General features: G+C 39.5%; 1 protein-coding gene across 1 annotated transcript; it reads left to right on the plus strand.

Moving 5' to 3' along the window:
* Positions 1–4,650: 4,650 nt before the first annotated feature.
* Positions 4,651–18,219, plus strand: LOC131250568 (uncharacterized). The gene is made up of 7 exons (XM_058250857.1): positions 4,651–4,726; positions 6,798–6,919; positions 7,327–7,476; positions 7,769–7,837; positions 8,469–8,516; positions 9,878–10,061; positions 18,174–18,219. Exons 3-7 carry the CDS (start codon positions 7,413–7,415, stop codon positions 18,217–18,219), a joined length of 411 nt encoding a protein of 136 aa, XP_058106840.1. The 5' UTR covers positions 4,651–4,726; positions 6,798–6,919; positions 7,327–7,412.
* Positions 18,220–18,762: the final 543 nt, after the last annotated feature.

Here is an 18,762-nt window from a genome sequence, read left to right on the forward strand (position 1 = left end):
TAGGTAGGCCGTGGCTCTATGACAGAGATATTACTATATTTTATCATTCAAATGTGTGTACATTCTAGTTTGAGGGCAAGAAGGTCAAGCTAAATCCTCTGCCACCCAAGAATATAACTGGAAAAGAGTTCATCACACAGAGTGGTGTGAGCGACCTAAAAGAAGTGTAGGAGTCGAAGTTCAAGTCCAAACCGCTTCATATTTTGAATGCCAAAGACTTTGAGCGAGAGACAGAGGTGGACTCGATAATATATGCCCTTCTGGCTAGGGAGAGTGTACCAGAGATTAGCGTAGAGTTACCCATTGAGGCCATTCAGGTAGTACATGAGTTTCATGATGTCTTTCCTGATGATTTACCGAATGAGCTTCCCCCTATGTGGGATATACAACATGTCATTGATTTAATCCCTGGGGCAACTCTACCAAACTTCCCGCATTACAGAATGAACCTGAATGAACACGCTGAGTTGAAGAGGCAGATTAATGAACTCTTAGAGAAGGATTTCATTCGAGAGAGCATGAGTCCATGTGCCGTGCCTGACCTTCTTACACCTAAGAAGGATGACACATGGAGGATGTGTGTTGATAGTAGGGTCATCAACAAAATCACAATCAAGTATCGGTTTTCCATACCGCGTCTTGATGACATGCTAGATATGATGGCATCTTCTCAAAAATCGACATCAAAAGTAGGTATCACCAAATTCGTATACGCCCTGGTGATGAGTGGAAGACGGCCTTCAAGACGAAGGATGAGCTATATGAGTGGCTAGTTATGCCTTTTGGGTTAACTAATGCCCCAAGCACTTTCATGTGTGTGATGACCCAAGTGTTGAGACCCTTCATGAGAAAGTTCCTGGTCGTATAGTTTGATGATATCTTGATTTATAGCATGACTAAGGAGTAACACCTCAACCATTTGAGGCAGGTTTGTGGAATCCTTAGGGCCGAGAAGTTGTATGCCAACCTAAAGAAGTGCGCATTCTTATCTAATAGTGTGATCTTCTTAGGTTTTATTGTGTCAGCTGAGGGCGTATCGGCGGATCCCGAGAAGGTCAAGGCCATCGTTAATTGGCCTGAACCCCGCAATATTCATGAGGTGCGCAGCTTTCATGGCTTAGCCACTTTTTGTGGGTGGTTCATTTGAGGCTTCAGTTCCATTGTGGCTCCCATCACAGACTGCATAAAAAAGGGAGAGTTTCAATGGACAAAGGCTGCCTCGAAGTCCTTCAAGGAGATAAAGGTCAAGATGACCGAAGCTCCAGTCACACGACTTCTAGATTTTTCAAAAGCTTTTGAAGTCACATGTGCTGCGTCAGGAGTCGGCATAGGAGGAGTACTTAGCCAGGAAGGGCACCCTGTCACCTTTTTTAGTGAGAAACTGAATGAGGCGAAGCAAAGATATTCCACCTATGACAAGGAATTATACACGGTAGTGCAATCACTACGCCATTGGCGACATTACCTGTTACCACAAGAATTCATCTTGTTCTCAGATCACGAGGCTTTAAGATACTTGAACTTTTAGAAGAAATTAAGGCCTAGGCACGCTAAGTGGGTTCAATTCCTTCAAGAGTACACTTTTGTGCTTAAGCACAAGGCCGGTGTAGAGAATAAGCCTGCCGACGCGTTGAGTTGTCGAGTCACATTACTCAACTCCATGAGCGTTGAAGTTACGAGCCTTGAGGGTATCAAAGAAGAGTAGTCTGAGTGTCCAGATTTTGGGGTTGTGTATACGTCTTTAATAGAGAGTCCGTCAGGAGCTAACATTGAGTATTTGATTTTGGACGGATATTTATTTAGGAGTGACCGCTTGTGCATACCACATACCTCTCTTCACAATTTTCTTGTCTGGGAGTTACATTCAGGGGAGGTCGCGGGTCATTTCGGTCGTGATAAGACCATTGCCCTAGTGGAGGATAGATTTCATAGGCAAGCCTCAAGCGGAACGTGGCCAAAATTATAGGACAATGCCGTACATGTCAACTGAAAAATCAGAGGAAACAAAATACAGGATTATATACACCGTTGTCAGTCCCATTCATCCCTTGACAGGACATCAGTATGGACTTTGTGTTTGGACTTCCCAAGACTATTCGAAAGCATGACTCCATATTTGTTGTCGTCGACCGTTTCTCTAAAATGACCCACTTCATTCCTTGTTCTAAGACATCCAACGCCTCTTATGTTGCCAAGCTGTTCTTTAGTGAGGTCTTCAAATTGCATGGGTTACCAAAACCCATGGTGTCTGACCGTAACGTGAGATTCATGGGTTACTTTTGGAAGACACTATGGCACATGATGAATACTAGGCTCCAATTTTCTTCTGCCTACCACCTTCAGATCGATGGCCAAACTGAGGTGGTTAATAGGAGCCTAGGAAGTTTACTTCGATGTTTAGTGGGGGAGCATACCAGGACATGGAACGTCGTACTATCCATAGCCGAGTTTGCATACAATAGTTCTGTTAATAGGTCCACAGGTCTAAGTCCTTTTGAAGTTGTTATTGGTTATAAGCCTAGAAATCCTATTGATCTTATCCCCATTTCATTGTCCCATAGGCCATCAGAGTTTGTAGAGTCTTTTGCGCATCACATACATTCATTGCATCAAGAAATCAGGCGAAAGATCACTACTAGTAATGAATATTACAAATTTTCTGCAGACCAATATAGACGTTTCAAAGAGTTTAATATTGGGGACTCTGTGATGGTCCGCATCAGGCTCGAGCGGTACCCTCCAGGGGTCGTTCGTAAGTTACACGCGTGCAGCGCTGGGCCCTTCAGAATTATAAAGCGAAACAGTCTCAATGCGTATGAGGTAGATCTTCCACCTTCCATTGGAATTAGTTCCACATTCAATGTGGAGGATCTAGTTGCTTTACATGGACCCATTGATACTTTGTCCGGCCCTTCGCCCACCCATCCTGATGCCCCAGCCTTACCCTTTGATTCATGACATCTTTCCGACCTTTCATCTCAGCCTCTGCCTCCCATACCTAGCCTTCACACACCCAGAGAGGAAATAGAGGATATTCTGGACCATGAGATAATTTTCACGTCGGATGGCGGGTTTCAGAAATACCTAGTTAAATGGAAGTCACACCCAGCTTTAGACAGCGTGTGGCTCACTGAGGAGGAACTTCAGAGACTTGATCCCGACATCCTAGAGCGGTTCAGGAGTTTTATTTTGTCAGTGGCGAAATCTTTGTTGCCGGGGAGAGTTGATGAGGACATCATGTACACTTAAGCCCGCACACCACCACCCCTACGCCCGTACGTACGCAGAAGGAAGATCCCACCATCGATCTGGCTCGATGACGACGTCCATGGAGAGCCTCCTAGTTAGAAGACAAGTTTTGGTTCAAAAAGTAGGCCCGATAGTCAAGAAAAGCCCATCATGGGATCTCACGATCGTGGCCCACTCGTCGGATTGATTTCATATTTTAGGTTTTGCTTATTTTATTATTTAGAACATTGTGGACGCTTTAGATTTCTCTGTTTGTTTTTATTTTAATTTATTTCATCGCCAAGTAATAGGTTGCGTACATGGTGCGAGTTTTGGGGTATAGGATTTTTTCTATAAATAGGCACCCCTTGTAGTTCTTTTAATTCATTGAAGTTAATAAAAAAATTCTTGCTTTATTTTTCTGCTCTCCTCGTGAGTTGTGGAAGAATTCAAAAATAGGTACGAAACCCTCCCTTTTCAATGGGCTAACTACCGTGGTGCGAAGCCACATCGATCCTGATTCACCCCCATCCTCCATCATCTTTTTTTCATCTTTCCCCACCATCCGTACTTTGAATTCATCCTTTTGTTGCATCATATTTCTTCATTATAGCAGGTTTCCAGATTTCGGCCCACAAGCGAGCTGAAACTTCGGCGATGCACCACGCATAAACCGTACATCGGATCGAGTTGAGATTTGAGAGTTTTGGAGACCATCCCTGGCCGACTAGGGCTAAGGTGACCTTTTTCTGAATAATGGGCCCCACACATGTGCGGCCGGGATCACACGCACGCCCGTCTGGGCCATTGTTGCTGTCCACATGCAAGATCATCTTTTGGCTCAGGTTTTTTTCTCTTTTATCCTCTCATAGCCATTTTTCATGAATCTTAGCCCTAGATTACGTTTTTCCTAAGTTATTTGCCAATTTTCTTACCCTAGGGTTCCCCGAATTGGAATTTTTGAATCCCTTGGATTAATGACTGATTACTATGCATGCGTGAATAATTATTTCTTATCTTTGAGTATCATTTGGTTCATAATTTTTATTGATCCAGTCCTATCATGTGTAGGCCTGGACCCGCATAGATTTCCCTTACTTGAATGTTTGGACCTTCGTGTGGGATATGAAATTTGTGTAATTGTTTCTGAACTAACGTGATCTTAAGCCTGAAATCTCACATATCATATTTAATTTTCATGTCCTGCATCAGGAAAGGCACATGATTCCCTTGTCAAGGTACACAACTCTCCTTGGCATTTATTTGTCCATTATGCAGTCTATATTGATAGCATGAGGTAGAGTCATCCCTTTCTGAAAGGCAATGCACTGTAAGAGAACTGGAGAGTAATTTACATGAACATAGGCTAGTCATTACTACCCAACATGTTGAACTAAAGTTGCTTAATGAAAAGCTAAATAATGAAGCGAGGAGAATTTAGTCTTTGGAACGGGAGGGTGATCGACTTCGTTCTAAGATTTCTTTACTGGAGTCCAAGGTGTGCTTTACAAAGCTCAATTTTATCCACATATTAACAGTAGCTTGTTGGTCATGCTGAAATGTAAAAGGAAAGAAGAAAAAAAAACTGCAATGTTGCTGTATTGCTGTTTTGTTGCCTTTGGACAGATTGATTAGCACAAATATTGCTTGTGGCATGCTTAGTTGACCTTTGATTTATAGCATGGATCGCAGCTGGTGGCAGTATGTTGTATGCTGTGAAATGGTTGAAATATTAACTTCTTTCTCAATTAAGCAATGTCTGCCCGTTAGAATGGTTGAAGTACTCAACTTTTTTAGACGATTTTGTTAAAGAAAAAGAACACTGGCCAGTTCATGTAAGATTATTGTATGGGAAAGCGAAGAAAGACCGCTCCATCTCATGTAAGATTATTGTATATCTCATTTGATCCCTTAATGCATGAGACAAGTTTTTCTTTGACAACAAACCCAAAGTTCAGTGATAATAAATGAAGTCTCCATGGGCCCAGTTCTACAAAGAACTCCCACTTAATTTCGTTACAAGAACGACCTTTGTCAATCACCTCCTCTTTATTTGTCCTCCCATTTGTACAGATACCAGCTGATGTAGATTGTATGGAGATGTTTGTTACCATTTACTCTCTTCACAGCTCATATGTTCAATTTGTGTTCTAGTATTGCAAGCACACAACTAGTAAATATTCCAGTATGTTTGTACTACTGAGGTTGTCTTATCTCTGGAGTTATTCTTATAATATTTTAAAATGATATAATAAAACGAATTGAGACCCTTCATTTCTCCAGCATTGTTCCTTGCAGGCTGATTTCAAAAGAAAAGAATATTCAGTTCCAGGACAGGTAGATCCATATACCTAGTTTTCTATCCAACTAATACACATCAATTTGCTTCCGATGAAGTACAGGGGAGGTACATTTGTCCTAGGTTGGCCATTTAAGTAATCCTTATTATTATGAGAGTTGTCATGAATCAGGGGACCTAGGTCCTAAATACTTGTATGCCCTTTAATGATATGAATTTGTGACACTCAAGTAATGAATTCCTGCATCACAGTGTAAAAGGTACAATTTCTTGGTATGACTGCATGGGACATCAATCTTAAAAGTTTATCTACAGTTGTATGTATTTCTTATTGGAGATATGCAATATTATGTTAAATGGAACACTGCAAAGAGTATGATGCATAATGCGTCAAATGCATGAGTCTCGCAGCTACACTCGCAAATAGATAGGCCACTCGTGCTTCCATTTGACTGCGTTATTTAGACATAATGCGTCAAATGCATGAGTCTTGAAATTGAGAAATGCTTCCTTGCAGAGTTTTGTTTTATTCTTGATGGGATTGTGAAATGCTTGTTCAAATTGTCCAATGTTAAACTGTTGTTATTGTGGTTGAATGTTAGAGATGAAAACAAGGAATTTTGGTTTTATTTATTTATTTATTTAATAGATAAAATGGTGGCCTATTTAAATAGGGTGGTGCTAAGAAAGTGATCATTTCATCTTGCAACGAAGATGCTCCCATGTTCGTGGGGACCTATGATACCACCAAACCCACAAGATCTGACAGCATAGTTTTTTTTTTTTTCACTTGTCCAGTGGCTCTCTTGAATTCAATTTTAGAGTTTTAATGTTTTTAGTAGTTTGCAAATCAACTAATTCAATAACACTGTGTATTTGTCCCATCTATGTTCCGTATCATGCTACATGCTTGGAACTTTCGATGATTTGGAATGAATTTTTAGACAATCTGATAATGTTTGCTTTCAACTTTTGTGTAGGGAAACCTATTGAAATTTACTACGGGATTGGTGTGATTTCCAGTTACCTTATAAAAAGGGCCGAAACCACCCTTCCCAATCTTATTTATAGGACAGAAGTTATCTGTAGCAGCTACTACAGTTGCAAAAACTATATAATGGCAACTTCAGACCTTTCTTGTCTACTCTGTAGCATCTAACCATTATTTCCAAATACTTATGTAGTGAAGTATTGGCTCTCAATTGCTTGAAATGATTATTGGAATTTCATATTTGTAATAATGTTGTTCTTGCTCCTTTTTATGATTCAGTGCAGGTAATTTGGTTCTGCGTGCAATCTATTTCTGGAAATGGCACAACTGCTCAGATGCCGACTCGGTTGAGTGCAACCCATCCACCCTTAAAAGTGGGAGCACCCAAATGTGGAATTTAGGTACCATTTGAGTCTAAGCTAAATCACTGTTGTGTTCAATACCTGTGGTAATAAATTGCTCGAGATTTCTGGAAAGTGTGGGAGCATGAAGGATACCCACCATGATAAATTGCTGATAACCCAATAGAGAAATATAATTGGGTAATCCAAGCATACATCAGACCTGAATCCTATGACAGGTAAAATTTGAAGTGTTGAACTTCAAATAATGAAGGTATTTAACTCCAAATTTTCAAACTCACACATAGCTTTGTTAGGAGATGCCTTACTATAATCATTTGATGATGAGTACAACTGGTTTTAATGTTTTCTTTTGCTATTGGGTTCAGTCACAGTAGTTCTCTACCACAATGCATGGTAATTGTATGTGATGCCTCGGGTTTCTTTCTCTTGCCTAAAATATGTAGGGTGCAACTGCTTGTTTAGAAGAATTGTTGATTTTAGCAGCTGCTTGTTTAGATGCATATGGGGATGACAGTGTGAAGTATCCGTAATGGAAGTTTGTTATAAGGGTGAGCATGCATATGTTCCTATAACTCAAGAAAGGTTACTGGCAGGTGAGTCTTCCACAACATTAGACCATTCATGTACCGCAAGTGATATGCTATTACACCACTATTCTACTCCATACACTCATCCAGAAAAAGATGTCGCCTTCCCTTTACCATATTATTTAGTTGCATCTGTTAGGATTAACTTTCTTACAAGTTAATCCCTTCTAATTGACACCATATAACAAATCTTCCTTTCATTTCCTTTTAGAATAAGTTTCCAATTGAAAAATAGATGCTTTTTACTTAGTTGTACTATGGTCTTATAAACCTGCACTCTTTCTTTTGAATGTTTAAGGCATTATCTACGAGGATTCAACCTGGATTGGAACAAAAGATTGTTATTCTGCGAGATTCGTATCTTCAGGTGGTGTTTCAAATTTCTCTGATGCACCAATTCCATTCAGTTTTGTGGTGCTCTTTCATGTCTTCTTTGAATCTGCAATGGTGCTTTGTGGGATCATCTGATGGACATGTCATGCAGGGTTATTTTGATAATGTTTCAGAGCATCTCTGAGTAGGACCACCATTATATTTTGTTGTGAAGAACTTCGACTATAGGTATTATGATAAATGTTATTTTACTCATATGCCATTCTTTTGATTTCTAGATTTCCAATATGATGGCATTTCATGAGAATTTAGCATTAAGTACTATCCAGCAGTTGTGATATTAACACTTCTTTTCTTTCTGTTTCTGTGAATTGAATCAACACTGAGCTGAACTAAGCAAATTTCATAGTATGAGCAAACGGTTAAACAGAGATATCCACAGCCAAACAATAAATACAATGGCTTATCAATTCCCTTTTCCCTTTATATATATAGATTTCCCAACTGAAGTTTGGGAGTAGTGAAACCTTTTTCTGAGTTTTCTCATTGTTAAAATCATTCTTTTCATGTTTGAACTGGTTTTCTTTGTATTATCGCACTGCCAGTCAGTGCTGCTATATCACTAAATATGTTTCCACTAATGTCCCCCATGGAAACCATTGCAGGTGATCAATTGGCAATTGCTAAGGAAAATGAGCGTCGGTTGGGAATGGGTACAAACTTGTATCCATCTTCATCTCTTCTGGGGGACAGCAAGGATGAATTAGTTTCGGCTCTACCTGTGGATGAACTAATTGAGAAAGCTGATGGTTTTGCTAGGGTGTTTCCTGGTAAAGTTTTTGCATATTTTGTTAGTCCTATCAATTTTTCTTTTGTCATTTCTTATACTATGTTTTCTTCCACAAAGCACGAGTATGAGATTGTGAAGAAACTCCAAGCTAGAAAGCACATCTGTGGAATTACAGGTGATGGGGTCAATGATGCACCTGCATTAAAGAAGGCAAACATAGGAATCACAATGGCAGATGCAACAGATGCTACTCGAAGTGCTTCCGATATAGTTCTAACAGAGCCTGGACTGAGTGTAATCATTAGTGCCGTTTTAACAAGCCGTACAATTTTTCAGAAAATGAAGAACTATACAATAGTCTCATGCTTTCATTTGCTATATTACAGATAGGGACTGTGCATGTGCTGCTGACCTGTTCCACTTTTGATATTTACGTACCATGACATGGATCTGTTTCCAGGTACTATCATGACAATCTCCAAGGACAGAGTCAAGCCTTCTCAACTGCAATCGCAGTGAAATGTTAGCAACTGGAGTAGTCATTGGAATGTATATTTGACGAGACTATTTTTATTTTTTTTTACGGTAAATACTTCTTTGTTCCTCAATGCTATAAATAGTACTTCACAATTCATGACTTCTTTAATACTTCCCACAAACGCAATGGAAACTTTCATTTATCTTTTTATTTTAAGGCAACAAAAACTTTCATAGTAGGAAAAAAGAAAAAAAGAAAGAAAAAAGGCAGTTAGAAGGGAGAATACAAGCCCCATAAAAAAAAGATAATATCTAAACTCCGTTGGGCCATAACCTATATATATGTATGTATAATCTATATGAGAAACATTTTGGCCTGATTTTTCTCTCCTCTTTTTCTTACTCATGTCTTTCTCTCTTACTATGTAATGTTTCTACAAGTATGTTCTAATTTTGTTAGTTATATATGTAATAGCTTATTAAGGACATGCAGAAAGCAAAGGAAGAGATGGAAAAACTGAAAGGGGAGGCACAAGCCAACAAGGATCACGTGCTACAGGTGGTTTGGATTTTTTACTTGGATTTATTATCTAATACTCTTAAGGATTTAAATATTTTATGATATTTTTTTGACAGCATAAAGAAATAGCACAAGTGAATGAAGTTGCATTGAAGCAAATTGAATCTGCTTATGAAAAATTCAAGGCTGAGGTACATCCCTGTATCTTGAACCTCATTTATTTGAAAGTTGCAATCCTTGTTTTCAGTGGTTTTTTTTTTTTTTTGTCTTTCTTTCTTTTGAGATGTGTACAAAGGCATGCTTGTTTGATTGTGTCTACAAATGCTGTCTTATACAAGCTGACAAACTAAAGAAGTCATTGGAGGATGAAATTCACTTTCTCAAGGGAAGGGTTTCAGAACTTGAAAGTGATTTTGTGTCAAAGTCCCCAGAAGTTACATCTACAGTTTTAGGGAAAGAAGAAGCTCTATTGTTCACTCCCCAAGTATAGGGTTGTGATGTAGTAATAAACTTGGTGAGACCGAGGTCGAATCCCAAGGGACTGATACTTGTACGTTATCTGAAACTAGGTAGAAATAGAATTAGCTTAAAATGAAATCTAAATCCAATATAAAGTGATGAATAATGGTGAGAGATTAATCTAAAACTTAAGAGAAATCAAAGATAGGAAACTAGGGATTCAGAGGATCCACTTGTAGAGATCAGGGAGATCTTATGCCTACATCAAGAATTATGGAAATTAAACTGAACTTACTTGATCTAGTTTTTATGAGATGAAAGGTATATGAATTAGAATGGATTCCATCACCAAACCATGCCCAGGAGACAAAGTAAACAACAGAATTAAACTAATTACCAACCAATCAACAATGCATGAAGGTTAGGAAGGGTACCGTCATCCGACCATGCCCATGAGGCAATGATGAACAACAGGGCTTCCTGACGTCATAAACATAAAAAGAAGAAAGAAATACTCAAAGTCATCGTAGATCTATTGTAATTTCAGTCACAACAAACCATTAAAAACTAAAAGTATTCCCTTAATTGAACTAAAAATCAACATCAGTCAGTCTAAACAATGGGGCATAAGCAAAGTCTCTCCCATCAGACTACAAGCTTCACCTCTTAGCCCTAGCTAAGAGGTTTAGCCCAACATGATTGGACTAGATCTCCCAAAAATAATAATAATAATAATAACAAATAAAAACTCTAAAAAAGACAATACTCTCTCTTCCCTTCCACGGCTGCCTCCAAGCTTCACGTCCCTGATTTTTCCCCTCCCCTTTTTCTTTTGTTTCTTTCTTTTTTTTATATCCTAAGATAGGACGTTGGCTTCTGTATTTACGCAGCAACAGATTGGAAGGAAATCATGCGTAAGGCGTACGCACGTTACGCAGTGAAAGTGCAAACCGCGCTTGCGTTTGGACTGAGTTTTGGGGCCAAGGATCGTCCCAAACTCTGATTTTTCTTCCATGGTTGGGGTCAAGATTGGCCTGGGCTCCACATGAATGGTTTAGATCATTCATCCAATCAAGGATGATGGGCCACGGCCATTCGGAATTTTTGAATTTTCCGGACACGAAACAGGGTGCGTAACCATTACGCTGTGATGATGGTGGGGTCCACTGTCAGTTTCAGATGAGAAATCCAAGCCGTCCACCGGTTTCCCCTCGAAAAACCAGTCGGGAATGGTCAGTTTTGGACTGATTTTGGTGTGGCCCATAGAATTTTCTCCCTACCGTCCATCCTGTGTTTGGACGGTTAAAATTCGATACACGTTGTCTTCTACAGTTCTGCCACCTAGGAGTTGGTTTTGGCCATCTTATGGAATGAATGGACGGTCCAGATCTACCGTTTAAACGATGTATGGGCCCCACAACTCAAAACTGGATGGGTATTGTCCGTCCGCTAGATGTCTTATGGAGAGATAGGTCAGCGCCCGTTTTGACCGAGCGGCCAGCCTGGTGCATTGCGGGAGTGCACCGCTTGTGCACTCTCACATGTACACGTGGGGTCCACTATGATGTATGTGAAAAATCCACCCCGTCCATCTCTTTTCTCATCTGATTTAAGGGAGTGCGACCAAAATTGAAGCATATCCAGATATCAGTTGGGCCCCACACAACGATTCAAGGGGCTGATCTGTCCGTTGGGCCACTTTCGGAGGGATCTGAGGGTTGAAATTCGACATGTACAGTTAATTTGTGGGCCCCTGGCCATGTATGAAGTTTTGATATGAACGGATGGTGGGAACACTGTGATCTTGCATTCTGGCTAACTTTTAGGCTGCTTGAGTTTCAGTTTCTCGATTTTCACAGATCCCTTGCATGTAATTCCGTCGATCTTGGTCCCTTGGAGTCTGTCCCTTACCTTGGTGCATTCTGAACGTTAAATTCGTACTTTTAGCATCCCGATCCAGTCCCAGCTCGCAATTCCACCTTGCAACACAAACATGATTAAAATGGGCTATTAAACGGTACCATGTTCATAAATCTAGGCAATAACTGGGTCTGATATGCAATATTTGACCCTCAACATCTATCTTCTTATGATAGGTTGAGCTAAGTGAAGTATTGTTTATTTAGAAATGTGAATGTGGGATGCATTGTATGATTTGATTGCTATTTATAATAAATGCATCATTTTTTTTCCCGATTGCATTTTATGTACTATTCCTGTCAGCATTAAGCTTAGATGAGTTATTAATCACAGTAGGTTCTTGCAATGGAAATAGGCACCATTATTATAATTTTATTTTAATTTTTTTAAAAATAGCTACGGATTTTAGCCGTAGCTATTGTTCTGAAAACCGTAGCTATTATGCGTAGCCGTAGGTCCATTTCACTACAGAAATCATACCTACAGCCTTTATCTATAGCTATTGATATCTATTGCAACGGATTCAATTTGTAGGCATTGCTACATTACGCTACAGAAATTATAGCTATGGTTTTTGGCCGTAGCCTTTGCTCGTTTTTCTTGTAGTGGGAACAAGTAAATAAATTTCGAGGATGAAATTTTATTTAAGGGGGATAGATTGTAACACCCCGAACTTTTTAATACCTGAGTATTGAAAGTTCTTGAGTGTTATCGTAAAATTTAACTTATTATGTACATTATTCACACCCCAAATATAGGGTTGTGATGTAGTAATAAACTCGGTGAGACTGAGGTCGAATCCCAAGGGACTAAAACTTGTACGTAATCTGAAACTAAGTAAAACTAGAACTAGATTAAGATGAAATCTAAATCGTATATAATTGCGAGAATAATGATGAAATATTTATCTAAAACTTAGAGAAATTAGAGGAAGAAAACTAGGGTACCAAGGATCCACTTGTAGCAATTGGGAAGTTACCTTGTATTGATTCAGGGACACAACTGGAATCAAAGTCCTATCTTATCCAGTTGGTAAGAAGAGATTTGTCAAATCTCTGAACTTCTCATGGTTCTAATCATCAATAGATAAGATTGGTGAAGATTTGGAAGTGATTCCGTTACCTAACCATGCCTAGGAGACGATGGCAAACAACAACAATTTACCAATCTCACAGCCAATCATAAGAGAATTGTGAAGGTTAAGAAGGATTCCGTCACCCTACCATACCCATGAGACAATGGTGAACAATAAGTCTTACTAATTTCACAATCTCAATAATGGAAAGAACATACTTAAAGCTATCGCAGATCCATTATAATTTAAGTCATAACAAACCATTAAAAACTAAAAGTATACCTTAATAATCAAACTAGAATCCATAAAGTTCAACAAGACATGAATCAAAACAAAACAACCATTCTAATCACGCTACAAGCTTCACCTCTTAGCCCTAACTAAGAGGCTTAGCCCATGGTGAGGCTAAGGTCTCTTAAAGACATTAAAAAAAAAAAAAAACAAAACAAAACAAAAACTACAAAACAAGAAGGAAGAGGATCCTGGCCGGCCCTCTCTTTTTATCTCTCACTTTCAACTATGCCTCCACGTCAGATCCTGGCTCCTGGATGATCCTCTCCTTTCTCTCTCTCTTTCTTATATAAATAGTAGTAAGCAGTGGCTGCGAGTGGTTGTTGTATTAGAGTAGGAAACCCGGCAGTTTACCTAGAGAGAACTTACGCAACAAAGACTTTCGCAGCCCGAAATCAAACGTGGTCGGTGATGTTCACTGCGGATTTCTTCGAGAAAACTCCCCTGGCCGGTCAGTTTTTGCTCCCGTTCCATCTGAATGGCTTGGATCATCACAATGTGTGATGATGGTGGCTCACTAGAGTTGACCGCAACTCCCTGTTGCGAAACAGAGTCGCCGCAAGTCGACTCTGTTACATATGTTGGCCCATTTATTGAGGCCAAGTGGAAAATCTACTCCATCTATTAGTTTCAGGACGAAAAACCATCTGGGAATGAGTGTTTTTGGAGTAAAATCGGTGTGTCCTACGAGCTTGTCTACTCCGCCGTCCATCTTACATTTAACAACAATCCACGCTCAAGGTTTGCATGTGGCCAAATGGACATATTTTCGAGCGTCTTTTGGGTCTCCTCCTTCAAATTAATGGTCCTGATCATCCTTTTGATCACATTTAGTGGGCCACAATGCATCACAACGTCTGGACGTGTGGAGCCTTACGCAGGAGCTGCGCTGATGCTTGGTGGGGCCCACTTTATTTGGCGTCTGAGAAATACGCTTCATCCATTGAATGAACCTCGAAAAAAAGTTCAAAATTGATCAGTTTTGGATCAAAATCGTGGTGGCCCATAGTTTATTTTATTGCACCGTCGGTCGTCTGTTTGGACAGTTGAAAATCGATTCAGTCTATTTTGTAAAATTCTATCACCTAGGCATGAATCATATGGCTTTTGGAAATCTAATGAATGGTCCAGATCTTCACTTTACATGATGAGTAGGGTCCACTGAGCAGACCCGACGTCGGACAGCGTGAACGCTGTTGCATTTTTTTATATTTCTTTGGAAATTCGTCGGTCAGCGCCTGCTGACCGACATTGGAAAAAACGGTGCGCTGCTAGAGCATTTGTGCACCTTGCACATGTATTGTACGTGTGGGTCCCATGGAGATGTTTGTGGAAATCTTCTCCGTCCATCCGTTTCATCCTCCCATTTAATGTGTTGAGACCAATATTGAAGCACATCCAGATATCAAATGTGCCCTAGATCAAGGATTTACTGGCTGATTTTTCAGTTGGGCCACTTTCACAGGGATTCGATGGCTCAAATTTTAGGTGTACGGTTCATTTATGGTCCTCAGGCCATGTATGAATTTTTGAGCCGAACAGATGGTGGAAACCCTGTGAGCTTGCATTATGGCTGACTTTCAGGCCACTTGAGCTTCAATTTCTCGATTTTCTTGGATCTCTAGCGTGTAAATCCGTCGATCTTGGTCCCCTGGGGTCCGTCCCTTGCCTTGGTGACTCATGAGCGTTAAATCCATGCTTTTAGCATCCTATTTCAATCCAAGCTCGTAAATACACCCTGCATTACAAACACAATTAAATCAGGCCATTAAACAGTACCATGTTCATAAATCCTGGCAATAATTGGGGTCTGATATGCAATATTTGACCCTCGACATACATGTGCAAGATACCAATCTGGCTATTCTTACCTTACATCTATTTTCCAACACGAATCTAACCGTTGATTTTAATATAGGATTATCATAGACCCAAATATTCTCATTTATCCATCATAACCAACCACTCAGTCAAATATACATTACTAGATAGAGATATCGAACCGTATACTTTGATTTTGGACCAGCTGATCGTAGCTACTTGATCTCTACATCTACTCGTACACACATCAAGTTGAGATTCTGATCCGTTCATCTTGTTTATCACCTATGAATATGCTTAACCCACCATCAGATCTACAATTTAAGAAACTTACACATGTGAACAAGACACTTGAACCTAACGATACACATGTTCTATCCCCTAATCACTCCAAAAACCCACCGTGTGTTCTTCTGTTTACAAAACCGATTGTACATATACCTATATACACTGTTAGAATACCATGCATCAAGTGTTTATATTTTTAGCATGTCATCTGACCATCCATTATGTTGGTTCATTTTTTTTTTGTTTACACACTCACACTATAGTAGAATTTCACCACCTATGGGTACTCGAACCCTTGACGCGGTGTTGAAACTCCTAAGAGTACCACCGGAGCAAAAGTAATATATGTACATTCTCTTAATTAGTTTGGTGAATAATTCTTTATTCATAATGATTTAGATATAAGTTCTTTTGTAAGAATTACTTAGAAACGTGTTTACAACCATGTAGAACCATTAGATTTCCCAAAACTCTCATATCAACAATAATTACGAAAATGACATTAACCTAGACCCCCTGAATTCTAGATCACATGGTTCCCACGATCCATTTGATGTAAAATTTTATACCATGCATATGTATTATAAATTAACTATACATATCAAATTTTAGCCCTTAGATCATTGTAAAAGTGACCTAATTGACAAATTAACCCCTTAACTGTTAATTTTGGTGTCCATCGAGTGAAGAAACCTTGTGGGTAGTCGTAGTAGGATATTTTCCTTCATATGAACAACTTGGATTGCCCATAATATGGACCAAGTGTGAAATATGAAGACCCCACTTTGGTAGGCTTTTCCTTAGGCGCGAAGTTACCTTTCAAGGCCTATCAACTCCTTATAAATCTGAATCTTTCAATTTAACCACTTTCTTCCATCCATTGCAACTCAAATTTGGACCACACTTTGGTCTCATTAGACTACAAGATTATAAAAAATTTAGGCCCCGATTTATTATCCTACACCGTTGAAGGTTAAAGTCAGCTCCTACAAATTTTAGATTTAGGCTTTTTCCACCATCGATCAACTATCAAATTTTGTCCAACCGTTTTCCTATCCTGACTACACATCTCTCCCAAAATTGAGCTTTGATCATTAAGTGTAGATCGTTAATTGAGATCGAGTTCGTTTTGATGCCCGTTAGAAGAAATTTTAAAATAGGCCAATCAAAATTTCGGATCATCAAGAAAATCATATAACCCTACTCTATTTGATGACCTTGACATAATGGATGAATTATATTTAAAGAAAGATCATCAGAAAAGAAAAAATTGAAGAAACTCAATCTAAGTGGGATGTATAACACACCCCTCTCACATTCTCACTCCTTTTAAAAGGAGTGTGTGTCCCTTCTCCACTCACATGCCCAAGCTTCCCAACGCCCATGGAAGAGAGAGAAAGAGAGAGAGAGAGAGAGATAAAGAAAGAGAAAGAGAAAGAGAAAGAGAGAGAGAGAAAGAGAAAGGAGGAGAGAGAGAGAGAGAGAAAGAGATGGAGAAAGAGAAAGAGAAAGAGATGGAGAGAGAAGGAGAAGCCTAGACGCCCTATTCCTTCTCCATATATATGGTGTCTCCCTCTTGCTCAAGCGATGTTGTGATTCATGTGGAAGCTTTTCATAAAGAAGCTTTCCTACATGGGTATCTATCTAGAGTTTAGATCTAAGGCTAAGGTGAGGGATTCTTTTAAGCTTATATTAACTTGAGTTGGTTTAATTTATTCTGTTCACTCACATGCTTTGAATCCTCCCTGTAAATATTTAATTTACCACCATCAAGTATTTATCTTTTTGGAATAATCGTTAAGGTGTAACGTTCTGAATTTTGAGGGTCGAACAAATGCTCGACTCTCGAGATTCCAAGCATCGCTTATGCTTTGCGGAAGCTGGTTTCTTGGTTACTTTTACATTAGGCAATTAAGTATGTATAAGATTATACTAAACGGTGTATCATACTTTGGAATAAACATGATTAAAGCAGAAAATTAAATTAAAATGTATGTAGTGTTGAGGGTTAAATATTGCATATTGGACCTCAGTTATTACCTAATCTTACAAACATAATACTGTTTAACGCCCTATTTTAATCATGTTTGTGCTGCAAGGTGAATTTAAGATCCTGCATTAAAAAGGGCACTAAAAGCATAGATTTAACGCTCAGAAATCACCAAGGCAAGGGATGGACCTCAGGGGACTGAGATCGAAGAATTTACATGCCAAAGATCCAAAAAAATCAAGTCCACGAGGCCTAAAAGTCGTCCTGAATGCAAGATCACAGGGTTCCTACTGTTGAGGCATATAAAAATGAGAAAGGGTTGAAGAAAGAAAGATTGAAAAGTAAGGCAATAGAAAGGAAATATAAAAAGAAACAGGAGAAGTGTCTTTAAGGTGGTTTGCGCGGGTCCGCGCAAACGATATCAGTTGCGTGGGTCTGCAGAACTCAAAATCCAGTTGCGTGGGTGCGCACAACTGATTTTAGGAAATAATTTCCATTAAACATTGAGATTGATGAAAGGTGGGTCCCATGGCACCAAATTCGAGGTTCCATACGTGTGACAGCCTATAAATACCCCCTCTCCCCCTTTATTTAGACCGATTGAAGATTTTGGAGAAAAAGCAGACCAAGAAGACTAAAGGTAGGAGAGAGGAAGCAGAGGTGGTTTGCGCGGGTTCCCGCAAGCCATATATTATTTGATTCTTCAAATACTAACTAAAGTTATGTTTCATGTTTGAAGGTGTCTGAATTCAACTACAAGTTACAACCAATGGCAACTTCTGTAAGAAAAGTGAGCTTCCGTTTCACTCCAACTGGGTTCATGATATAGTACGCACCGAACCAACCCCCAGAGTACATGACTCAACTTCCTATAAGCAAAAATAACCTGACTCGAGTGACAATTGGGGTTGTATCTGCTTCACGTTAACTGCCGGAAGGAGATAAGGGCTAGACTGTTGTAATCTCTCGCAGGACGAGAGCACGAAATACAAGAAGCCCCAGGATGGATCTGCTTTTGCCAAGAGTTAGAGGGCCGATAACACACAATGTAGTTAGAAGGAATCCTGAACTCGCCCCTCTTGTGATATATCCAAAGCGAATAGTCCCACAGTTAGCGTCGCACGACTTTCTGGCTTTGGTTGCCCCAAGGGTCAAATGGACAAGAGAGTAGAAAGGTAAAACATTAATGGCAAGTTCACCAATGTCCTATCACCCCAGAAAAGCTCATCAATATCTATATCTCCCCAATCAATCAATGGCACTGGAAGCATAGAAAAGCCGAATGAAACTCCATCCTCTCTTCTCTTCGTAAGTCCTATTACTTCAAT

This window comes from Magnolia sinica, chromosome 7, assembly GCF_029962835.1.
Source record: "Magnolia sinica isolate HGM2019 chromosome 7, MsV1, whole genome shotgun sequence".
NCBI lineage: Eukaryota > Viridiplantae > Streptophyta > Magnoliopsida > Magnoliales > Magnoliaceae > Magnolia > Magnolia sinica.